The 12,636-nt window shown below is 43.4% G+C and overlaps 1 protein-coding gene across 1 annotated transcript; it reads left to right on the top strand.

Annotated features, from left to right (window-relative positions):
• The first annotated feature begins 4,155 nt into the window (after positions 1 to 4,155).
• Positions 4,156 to 11,696, top strand: Ptgdr (prostaglandin D2 receptor). Its single transcript, XM_051174941.1, has 2 exons — positions 4,156 to 5,020; positions 11,367 to 11,696. Exons 1-2 carry the CDS (start codon positions 4,175 to 4,177, stop codon positions 11,595 to 11,597), a joined length of 1,077 nt encoding a protein of 358 aa, XP_051030898.1. The 5' UTR covers positions 4,156 to 4,174; the 3' UTR covers positions 11,598 to 11,696.
• The last annotated feature ends 940 nt before the right edge of the window (positions 11,697 to 12,636 follow it).

The raw sequence follows: 12,636 nt of genomic DNA, 5'->3' as shown, positions 1-12,636 counted from the left end.
GACCAAACTGCTGATAGCTCAGTAATCAGTGGGGTTCCACAGCTATAACTGGGATAACAGTGAAAGGTTCAGTTATTTATTCACTGGGATGCAATCACACAAAGACAAGTACAGATTTCATCCCTATCCCTAGGCTTTAAGCTACATCCAGATGGAAATTAAAATTATGTTTTTTCAAGTACAGTGCCAAGCATACAGAGAATCCTATCTTGATTCATACAAGGACATAGAAGTTTAGGAAGGTTAGGAAGATTCGCCAAGACTACTCATGTTTTAGAATCAATGGAAAATTTAATTTCTCAACTTGAAAATTATATATACATACATACATACATACATACATACATACATATATATATATATATATATATTCTCCTTACCATTCTTCTTATCTGAAAGGGAATGATGGGAGCCTCTGTGATGTAGTTGGTAACAATAAAAACATCAACTAACATGGCTTATAGGGCCTTAGAGAACATGTGCTTAACATTCTAGGGGCAGAGCAATTAACTGGGGGAATTAAAAAAAAATAAAGCTCCTGAAGCACCCTCAGAAAGCACCCTCAGAATATTTGATAGACCTGGTTTGGATGTGGAAGCATCAGAAGTGTTTCTAACTTTTTTCTTTTTTTGGGTGGGGGCTGGTTTTTGAGACAGGGTTTCTCTGTGTGACAGTCCTGGCTGTCCTGGAACTTGCTTTGTAGACCAGGCTGGTGCTGTGGAACAATCTTTTTGTTGTGAACACTTGTGTCTCATTGTTTTAATAAAAGGCTAAATGGCCAATAGCTAGGCACAGGATGAACAGCATGAATTCGCCAACCAGACACAGGAAGCAAAATGTGAGTATGCAGTGCTGGAAAAAAAGGTACTTCCATATGGTAGAGTATAATAAGAAATATGGGTTAATTTAAGTTGAATGAGCTAGTTTGTAACAAGCCTAAGCTATTGGCTGAACATTTATAATTAAAAATAAGTCTTCATGTCATTACTGAGGAGCCTGCAGTCCTAAAGAAAAACTCCATCAACAGGCTGACCTCAAATCACAGAGATCCACCTGCCTCTGCCTCACAAGAGCTTGGATTAAAGGCATGCACCACCACTGCCTGTCTGTGTTTATATCTTCCTAGGTATTTCTAATTTTAAATCATCTTATATGTATATATATATGATGTTGGGGAAATTACCTTGATGGGCATATAGTGGAGGTCAGAGGACAACTCCTTCCACCTTTATATGGGTCCCCCGGATTAAACCCATGTTGTCAGGCTAGCATAGCAAGTGCCTTTACCTGTGAGCCATCTTCCCAGGGGTTTCCAAAGGGTGCTCAAGAAAAGGATCCTTCATTCCCAAGGAAATTGAGATCCTCAGATGATAGATTCATCAGGAGTAAACATGAGACTCAGTCCTCACAAGAAACCTCCCAAGACCTTCCAGGTCACTGATACTGTACCAGCACATGCTGTATGAGGAGCATATCTAGATGGTTTCTAGCATGAGATATTTTCATTAAAACTTTCTAAGATGAACAGAAGCTTGGCCCTCCTTACTCTGAAAACTGATAGAAAAACTTAGAAGACTGTAAAGATCACATGACATGTTTGCCTTCCCTTTCTAGTAAGGGCCTAGCAGGAGTAGGAGCTCAAAATGTATTTGATGCATGACCAAATAGTAGTTTCTCATAGCTCTACAGTGATTTCATTGTTTCCTAGAGACAGGGATTTAACACTCTGCAGTTGAGCTGAGGGCCGGGTGGACAGTAGCAAAGCAGACAGGAAAGGCTGCTAGAAAGTCCATGGTAGAGGTCAGCTGAGTTGGCCAGGAGGAAACGTATGGTTTCCTTAATCATACCCGTTCAAACCTTCAATCTTTGAAGCACAGCACATGTAAATGACATCAGAAACACACAGGACAATCATACATATGACTGGGCTCTCTCCCTCTGCACTGCACCTTTGGAGCAGAGGAAGCTGTAGGCAAATAGAGAAAGCTGCCAAGAATTAAAATAGATGTCCTTCAGGAGGCAGGATTCTTAAACTGAATTTATAGGTCTCCACAGTGAGACCTGAGAGACTGGTGAATTTCTGAACTTGATATAAATTATGTATCTGTCTAGAGAAGAAAACTAAGTCTTCATCAGATTCTCCTGCCATTGGCCATAGGGCCTCCTTCCCCTTCTGCTCTGTCATACTCAAGTGGGGCTCCTCTATGTTCATCATTATTTGCTAGGAGACAGGGGTGAGAGAGTAGGCACAAGACATAGAGATAACCCTATGCGGAGCTACATAGAGTCAGTGCAGCGGTTCTCAACCTTCCTAATGCTGTGACCATTTAATACAGGGGCTTATGTGGTGCCCTCACCTCAACCATAAAATGATTTCCACTGCTCCTTCATAACTGTAAGTTTGTTATTGTTATAAATCATAATATAAATATCTGTGTTTTCTGATAGTCTTTACGGGTTACAACCCACAGGTTGAGAACTGTCAGCTTAGAGGTTGTCTAGCATAGACAAGGACTGACCTCATACAAGGCCTCCCTGAAAGGCCTAGCAGTTGTCCAGCAGAGACAAGGCTGTTAGTGTTAGCTTTTACTGTCATTACTCAGTATCAAGTGCTTTACTATCTTTTCCTCAGATTTACAGTAATCATATGAGGTCAAAGAAGTCCTCCTCAGAGAGTTGAAGCACAAAACCAGAATCCTAAAAATCCTGTGTAAGTCCCAAGCTTGAACTCCTGCTGTCCTATGACCTGAATTGCTGGCCAGGCTTTCAGCAGTAGGCAGTCTCTGCCCCCCCCCCCTTCAGGATTCCTTATATGAAGCTCAGGGCCTGCCCTCTCCCTGACCCTGTCCATCAAAATAGGCAGAGAATACTACAAATGAAACTCTTTGTGCCAAAGCATAATCTACTTGCTTATGTCATTTAGCCCAAATCACCCCTCTAAAATTCCACAGTGGATGCCAGTTTTTGTCCCAAGATATGGAGTGTTAAATAAAGAAACCCCCTCCCATTTTGATGCAGACAAGTCACTGACAGAAAGGAAGAAGTTTTCTCCAGTAGTCACAAGACAGAGGAGTGGGGATTCTCTAAATCAAGGCTAGTATAGTCTGCTCACAAAATCCATGTTGAAATTCACAGCTACCTATCAGCAACAAACAAAACAAACAAAAACAAGCACTTTCCCCCCAATAAATTTGTGGCACCGGCATGCACCAAGGACTCCCCAGGAACATCCTATATCTTGTATCCATACTTCGAAAGCACCAAGCATCCAGGATAGATGCCACTATTTGAGAAGCTGAGCATGTCCCAGCTCACACAGACATTAACACCAGACCCAGGACTTGAACCCAGGCCTGATGACAGCATCAGTGTTCTTAACCATATCCCTCTCGCGTTGGCTACACAGTCATTGTTGATTCTGACACCCACATCATATCACCTGTTGGTTTTCCATGTCTAGAAAAAGCTGGCCTGGGAATTTGGTCAGCCTCTTGGGAAAAGGAGCCATGGAATGGGACAGGTGGACTCAACAAATCCCTGATTCCTAGTGACTGACACTGGATACCTCTGCCACACTAACCAGGTCCCTTGATTTTTCAAGCTCCCCCCACCCCACCTCACTGCGGGGATCTAAAAGAGAAGGGGAACCAAGGCTCGGGAGTGCAAATGTTAGTTAATTATTTAAACTAATTTAAGAAAAGTAGACCACAGCCCTTTCTCGGACTCCCAGCTTGGTCACCTGCAGAGTTCATGGCTATCACCAGTTCTGCTGCTTTCCTTCGCCATTGGTGCCTAGTCGGTTCCCTTTCTGTGTCTGCAGTTCTCTTGCCTCCAATGAAGGACCAGCCTGGGGTGTTCAGATTCTGGGTACTTTCTCCTCTCCTCAGGACTCTGGGAACAGGGTCTGTCTCTCTTAGGAACCCTGAATGTCAGGAAGAGCTCTCAGCAGAACTGCCTACAGCTGAGAAACTTGCTGCAGCGTCCCGCCCTCCTCCAGGGGTGTGACCCAGGATCTTAGATAGGAGGACTGACAACACCCAGCCGCCTGCTGATCTTTCTTTGTTGTAACTTCGGTGTGCCCCAGCGGCGGCGCAGTGCCTGGAGCAACCCTGGCCTCCTTTCTCCACACCTGGCCCGGCTGCAGGCTCCCCTCCAGCTGGACGCAGCGACAGCCATGAATGCTTCCTTCTATCGCTGCCAGGCATCCCCCTGGGTGGAAAACGGCTACTCAGCGACAATGGGCAGCGCGCTCTTCAGCGCAGGGCTGCTGGGCAACCTACTGGCGCTGATGCTGCTGGCGCGCTCGGGCCTGGGGTCCTGCCGGCAACGGCCACTGCGCCCTCTACCCTCGGTCTTCTACGTGCTAGTGTGTGGCTTGACGGTCACCGACTTGCTGGGCAAGTGTCTGATCAGCCCGGTGGTCCTGGCAGCCTATGCTCAAAACCGGAGCCTACAGGAACTGCTACCTGCTGGGGGCAATCAGTTATGTCAAGCCTTCGCTTTCATCATGTCCTTCTTTGGGCTAGCCTCGATGTTACAGCTGCTGGCTATGGCGTTGGAGTGCTGGCTGTCTCTGGGACACCCCTTCTTCTACCAAAGACACATTACTCTGCGCCGGGGAGTGCTGGTGGCGCCTATTGTGGGAGCCTTCTGCTTGGCTTTCTGCTCACTCCCCTTCACTGGCTTTGGGAAGTTTGTGCAGTACTGCCCAGGCACCTGGTGCTTCATTCAGATGGTTCATGAGAAGCGCTCACTGTCGGTTCTGGGCTTCTCTGTGCTCTACTCCAGCCTCATGGCACTGTTGGCCCTCGCTACTGTGCTCTGCAACCTGGGTGCCATGTACAACCTCTACACCATGCACAAGCGCCTGAGGCGCCACCCTCGCTGCTGCTTCAGGGACCACGCCCAGCCAGGCTCAGGTCATAGGCAAGAGTCCCTGCATCCTCTGGAGGAGCTGGACCACCTCCTGTTGCTGGCTCTGATGACAGTGCTCTTCACTATGTGTTCCCTGCCTTTAATTGTGAGTTGCTGGGCACCAAAGTTCAGAAAACTGGGCGCCTCAGGCTATGCCCAGTGGGAAGGTGGGAGTGGAATGGATGTTGCTCTCCCATTCCTGCTTGGGGGGGGGGGGGTTGATTCTGTGCTCAACACACCAGGAGAGCAGATTCCTTCCGCAGCCCTGAAGTATGACCGCATTTGTAGAGAGAGAAGAGGGAATGTCGAACAAATGATTGGAGAGACAAATTGGGTGTTGTCTCCTGAACTCAGAAAAAAACTTTTTCAATTTGCAGATGCCCCCTCCTCTCTGCTCAGGTCTGTGAATTCTCTAGTCATCTGTGTGCCAAAGACCTCACTCTTCTACTCCCCGACCCCCGCACCAGCAATGTTATATTTTATTTTGTTAGATCCGCCCTTTAATTTAGAGATGTTGGAAATGAACTTGTCCTGAAGTTCCTCTCTGGATTTTGGCATAGAAAGGAAAAAGGGGAAGGAAAGGGGTCGTCGGTTCATCCAGAGTGGCTTAAGCACAGATTGAGTTCTGAAAAACAGCTGCACTGCCCTGGGTGTGTGGTGGGGGGTGAAGGCAGAGGGGGAGAGGTTGCAGGTGGCAGGTTGTTTCCTTATCTGTCCTGAAGGGTTTTTTTTTTCAATCTTGGCCAACGAGGTGGCAAAGAATCCCATGCACTTGGGTTCCAAGTTACAAAGAGAAGATGGCAGAGGCTGAATGAAGAAGAATCTGTTGCTTCAGGTATTGAATTTAAACAACCACACTAAATTGGCAGTTCCCAAGATGAAATGAATTGTTGTAGTCAGTTTGATGATAGATACCAAAAACTTAGAGCCCCAATTAAGCTAAGTACCATCCAAATTATTAAATTCTTCCAATTAGGCATGTACTTAAAAGTTGTACCTAGCTATTATTATTGCTTCTTTAATTTCTTAAGTTCACATGACAGCTCATGACCATCTGGGGATCTGACTCCCTCTTCTGGTTCCAGTGGCATTAGGCTCATGTGTGATGCACAGACATACATGCAGGCAAAACACCCATAGACATAAAATGATGAATAGAAGTTGTGGGGATGTTTGTTTTCTGGTTATATTAATGTCTACTGAACATTCATATTTGGCAGCTTGCACTATAAAACCTGAAGCATTTGCTTTCCAGACCTTTACCAAAAAGCTCCAGACCAGTTGGAGTTAACCTGTCCTGTGATGAAAAAAAACAGAAGCTAGATTCTTGGAAATCTGAGACAGCTTTTGGATGCTTTAATGTGAATAACTCAGGAAATAGTGTAAAACAATAGTACAAACACAGCCTTTGGGCACATCTCTAAGGAGATCTGTGTCACCTTTGGAAATTTGAATTAATGGAAGCAAGATATTTGAAAACAACTTGGTAAAAACAACCTATAAAGTTCTGTATAGGTACACGCCAGATAGCGTTCTTCTCAGGAGCCATCGTTTTCTAGAAAGACTAAGGGATCTCTCCATGGCTGTTGGTCTGGATCAAGTTCAGCACTCAGTAGCTGTGATGATTGATTATTTGCTGGCTGACCTCGTCTGTTGAGTGGTGCAGGACTGACAAAGGTTAAAATCTCTCTCTCTCTTTCTCTCTCTCTCTCTCTCTCTCTCTCTCTCTCTCTCTCTCACACACACACACACACACACACACACACTGAGCTTTCATCTTTCTGTGTGTTGTGTGTACACATAGCTACATGAGTACAGGTATGTGCATTTCATCATGCACATGAGGAAGCAGCCTCACACATTGATCTTCACCTGACATTTTAATTGACAAAGGGACTCATTGTTTGCTGGTGTGTACCAGACTAGCTGGCCAGCAGCCTCCTATCTTGTTATGTTTCTGTTGCTGTGATAAACACCATGATCAAAAGCATCTTGGGGAGGAGAGGACTGATTTCAGCTCACAGTTACAAGATATTGGAAAAGTCAGGGTGAGAACTCCAGCAGGAACCTGGAGACAGAAGCTGAATCAGGAAACATGAAGGAACACTGCTTACTGGTTTACACTTCATGGCTTGCTCAGTCTGCTTTCTTATTAAACTGCCCATAAGTGGCACCACCCACAATGAGGCGGGTCTTCCCCTATCAATTACTAATTAAGAAATGCCCCCACAGGCTTGCCTTCATCCTGAGGCATATTCTTTTTTTTTATGCATATAAAGTATTTTTTATTTAATTTTATATAACAAAGTCCAATTAAATGAAAACAAACATTTATACACAATATTTGGGAATTTGGGCGTCGTTCTTTCCAAACTACTTCCTGCTGGTAAGGGGCGCTGTCTTGGGGGATTCGAAGAAGATTCAGATATCCTAGCTGTAGTCTGTAGGGCTGTTTTGTCCAGCTGTTTGGAATGTAGGATCAGCTTGTACTCTGTTTCAGGCGGTCTGGTGTGATCAAACCACATTAGTCTGGAAGGAATCCACATCTTTTCATTTTCTGTGGAAACAAAAATAGAAATACTTTTCCCCAGTAACTTGTTCTTCAACTTAAATTTTGGAGTCAAAGCGTTTTTTTTTTTTTTTTTTTTTTTTTTTATTATTATTATTTTACATGTCGATCCCAGTTCCCTCTCCCTCCCTCCCTCCCTCCCCCCAAGCCCTCCCTCCCTCCTTCCCTCCCTTTTGCCCTCTCTACCCTCTCCCATGCACTCTAAACACCCTCCCCTCCCAACCCCCCATCACAATACAATATGTAGGGGAATGCCATCCAATTGGGGTCATGTAGATCTGACAGGTCCTGTGAAGTAGGGACTAGGGCTTCTCTCCTATCTCTAGAATAAGGCAGTTATCCCTCCATGGGGGATATGTTTGCAAAGTCCGAGGCATATTCTTTGTTGAGATTTCCTTTTCTCAGATGACTCTAGCTTCTGTCTGGTTGACAGACACCCAACCATGACACTATAGGAGCACTGGGATTGCCAATGTGCTTCCATCGGCTTTATTGATTCTAGAGATTCAAACTTGTATCCCCAAGCTTTAGCAGCAGGGTTTTACCCACTGAGCCATTCCCCAGCCCACACTGAACATTCTTGAGCAGAGTCCCAAATGCTTCACAAACTAAAACAGTTTGAACATGAACGTCCTACCATCACTGGAAAATTCCCACAGTTGATTTCAAGTGAAAGGCTGAAATCCAGACAGTGTGCCTGTGTCAGACCAAGGGTGTGTAAAACATACATCTCATGAAAATGGTGGCTGTTGAGGGCTGTATTCTACATCAATATCTTGATAGATGCACATATTACACATTCTGGGGAAAAACAAAAATCTATCTAGTCCCAAACAATTTGCAATAGGGGTACACATGTGCGCGCGCGCACACACACACACACACACACGGGTGCACCACAGAGCCCAATACCTAGCTTCGCTAACTATCATAAGTATTGTTACTAATTGTGGCTCTTATTTATTATCATTTCCTGTTGACTATAGCAAATTAATCAGGAAGTATGATCTCCTCAGGGGATGGTCTAGGGATCTCTTAAGCCTCTTAAGAATTACTAAGGACCCATAAAACCTGTATTTAAATGGGTAGTGTCTGAATCTGTATCAATCACATTATATAGTAAACTTAAGCTTATAAAGTGTAGTTGTAGGGTATTGTCACGTAAATATGAAGGCCTGAGTTTGAATCTCAACTCAAATGTAAAAAGTCACCAAGTTGGCGACAGAAACATCTTCTCGATGACACCCAACCTCGTCTGAAGGCACTCCTTCAAATGAATTCTCTTTTTTATGTCTCAGAGTATTTTTATTTTTTAGTTATGTGTATGGGTAGAGTGTGTGCATGTGATGCCTGCAGAAGCCAGAAGAGGGCACTGGTACTCTTGAAGCTGGAGTTACTGGCAGTTGTAGGCCATGCTACATGGGTGCTGGAACTTGGATTCTTTGAAAGAGCAGGAAATAGTCTTAACTACTGAGCCCTCTCTCCAGCCACCATGTGGATGTCCTTAATGTAAACTGAGCCAACTGAAAATTGACAGTGGTAGAATAATTTACTTCTAATAACAACTGCAATGGCTTAAGTATGCAGATAAATATACAACAGGTTTATCTCAATGGCAGAGTACTGGCCTATGACTTGGGTGAAGTCATGGGTTCAATCCCTAGCATTGAAGAAAAAACTAAGTAAAAGCAAAGACAACATAATAGAATCGCCATTATTAAGTAAGTATGACATAGAAAGAAAATAGTTTGGTCTGGCAAGATGCTCCAGCAGGTAAAGGAGCTTGCTGCCAAGCCTGCTGGTCTCAGTTCTATTCCCAAAACACACATGATAGAAAGAGAGAACCAGCTCCCACCAAGTTTTCCTCTGATTTTCACATGTGTGCTATGGTGTCACAATCCTAAACACACAAAATGAATAAACGAATAAACACATTTTAAATTAAAAAGGATAAGATGGTTTGTTTTAATTATACAAGTATCATTCCATTACCAATCATGCTTGCATGGTTGGAATTACATTTCACTGCCTCTCTGAGGAGAAAACAACAAATATAAAAACATATCAATGAAGTGTTTTTTTTTCTAAATCAACCTAAACTTGAGGTCTGAGTCATATCCATTTATATCTGGTACCTACCTCATCCAACTCTGTAACTCAGTGAGATACAAAAGGAGAAAAACATCCTGGAGCTGGAAGGGAAGGGTAATAACTAAGGCTAAAGTAGACATATCAGAGGAAATGGGCAACTCCTAGTTGAAAAAATAATATGCTAGCTAATTATCCAGTGTTTAATATATACCAGAACCTGTTCCCGAAGCTTTCTCCACACTGTCCCATTCCATCTTCGCAAGACTCTGGCAAAGCAGGCACAGTGACATTTTTGTAAAGAAATAAGAAAGCCACATCTTCCCTGAAGCAACACATCTGAAAAAAGGGTCCCAACCCAGATGCTTATACCTGTATCCTGTGGCTCAAGGAGTCTCCTAAAAGGAGTAATATTTGAAGTCGACTTGAAGGGCTGTTTGGCTATTTAATCAATTTCCAGGCTTGTAAAATGGAGATAATAACTGTTTTTACTCAAGACTTTTCCAGGGAGAAATGAAAAAATTCAAAAAGCCTTAGAATAAGGCCTAGGAGTTGAAGGTTCTAAGTGACCATCAGCCATCATTACTGCTATGGTGTTATAAATCAAGAATGACGAGAAAGGCTGTCTATATATCAGTAACAGTGGAGCCTCATGTAAGGCATCTTCTAAATGCATTGATTAAATAGCCAAGACCACTAAAATGTTATAGCGAAGGGAGTCAATTCTTTTGGGTGGCCTTCAGTGCTCTTAGCCACAGTTCCCCTACTAATATTGGATGTATGTAGTTTCTGTTCCATTAGGGTCAATTAGTTTCATTATGGATTTAGAAATGCAGTAGGCATGGGAAGTGTGATGCCAAAAGAAAAGGTATCCAGCCCCACTATGGTAGTCTGAGGTTGTGCTGATCTAGGCAGCAATGTGACCTGAATGGCAGGGAGTCAACTTGAGGCACTTGGCAGAGCTCTAAGGAAACTACAGGGACCCAAGGTGAGGTCAAGTCATAGGAGGTGGCGGGACACAGGTGAATAGACATCTATCTTTGGTTACTCTCTCTCTCTCTCTCTCTCTCTCTCTCTCTCTCTCTCTCTCTCTCTCTCTCTCTCTCTCTCTGAACCTTATATAGAATCTATCTTAATAAAAGGAACAATTTACAGGCAGGCAATGGTGGTGTGGTGCACTTGGAAGGCAGAGACAGGTGGACCTCTGTGAGTTCTAGGCCAGCCTGGTCTACAGAGAGAGTTCCAGGAGAGCCAGGGCTACACAAAGAAACCCTGTCTCAAAAAAACAAAACAACAAACAATTTTCATGAACTATTTAAAGAAACAGTTTACACAATTGACCAGTGCTTTCATCAAGTCAATTTGTATCTTTTTATCCTCATAGTTTCTGCCTTTTTACTTCCGATCAAAGCTTTGTTTATTGGTGTGTCTCTATGTGTAGCAATTACATTTAAGTAAACTAATAATAGTGGACAGAAAGTAGGCAGCTGAATAAAATATGTGTGTAAGGACATGAGTTTAAGAATCTGTGTGTGGATGCCTGGTAGTGTCTTCATGATCTGGCTGCATCCTGGAAACCTGAAACCAGAATGCAGAACAGCCCTCAGGGAGCCAATCAGATGGGTCTCCCAGCTGTACCTCAATTTCCCCTCTTCTTAAGATCCTCATCCACATCTACCAGCCATAGTGTGAGAGTTCCAGGACAAACAAAATAAAGGAATTCATTCCTTTCGTCCACCTTCTATGTCTTAATCTGAGTAATGTTTGGGGTTTTTGTTTGTTTTCTCTCCAACAGTATCGTGCTTACTATGGAGCATTCATACTTGTTGACACAACTGAAGGAGACACAGGAGATCTCCAGGCCTTGCGTTTTCTGTCTGTGATTTCAATCGTGGACCCCTGGATTTTCATCATTTTCAGGACTTCAGTATTCCGGATGTTATTTCATAAGATTTTCATAAGACCTCTCGTCTTCAGAAACTGGCACAGCCATTCCTGCCAATCTAAGACAGAATCCACTTTGTGAGGGTTCTCCATGCTCTGGTAAGATGAAAATATACCACACACTCAAAGAACCATGATTGGAAAAAACCTACAATCCTTAAAATTTACTTCCCCTGAGGAGCTGGAGCCATCCTGAGGATGGCTCGGCACTTGAGAGCATGTACCACTCTTCCAAGGACCTGGGTTGATTCCTGGCACCCATTCAGGTGGTTCACAGCTGTCTGTAACTCCAGCTTTAGGGGAATCTGACACCTCTGGTCTCCATGGGCACCAACAACTCATGTGCATAAAACCACACACAGACACAAACCTACACACACACACACACACACACACACACAGAGAGAGAGAGAGAGAGAGAGAGAGAGAGAGAGAGAGAGAATTGAAAACAACAAAAGTAGATTTTAAAAGATTTCCCATAACTAAAACATCTATTTTCGAAAGAATCTGATTTAACAATGTGTTGTCCATCTGTATCCACAAACCATTTTGGTCCAGTTTAAAATGTTATGCTAATAACAGCAACTAAAATGTGTATGTCGTAAACAATGTTAAAAGTATCATAGCAATGTTATTAATTATCCCGACATTTGTACCTGGTGACCTCAAATTTTTAGAGCAGTCTTGAGAACTGTGGATTTTTATTTAAATATGGTAGAAACACCACTGTCTGTTTATAAATTTTATGGTGGGCATTCTTAAACAAGCCTAGCAATGACTTACACTATTTTTTTTTCAGTAATACCTAACTTATTTTGTGGCATAATTGCTCCAAGTATTTTGTTGTTGTTGTTTCTTTTTGTCAAATGGCCTAAGAATAATCTGAATTATAGATACTGTTCAGTGAAGTTAATTGGGAAACCAGTTCAGGTCAGGCATCTGGGAGACCATCTCAGGAAGCTCACTGGCCTCTGGTGGAGATGTGCTACTCCCGTGTAGTCTATATGAGGCAAGTTGTAACTCATACCTACAACTCAAAGTGGAAGAAAGAAAAACTGTGATGTTTTAAAATCTGGTCTCTTATAGATGGAGGCAATGATGTCGGAGGGAATCAATAATGT

This window comes from Phodopus roborovskii, unplaced genomic scaffold (genome assembly GCF_943737965.1).
Source record: "Phodopus roborovskii unplaced genomic scaffold, PHOROB, whole genome shotgun sequence".
Lineage (NCBI taxonomy): Eukaryota > Metazoa > Chordata > Mammalia > Rodentia > Cricetidae > Phodopus > Phodopus roborovskii.
The sequence above is the reverse complement of the archived record's forward strand: the minus strand, read 5'-3'. Positions and strand labels throughout refer to the sequence as shown.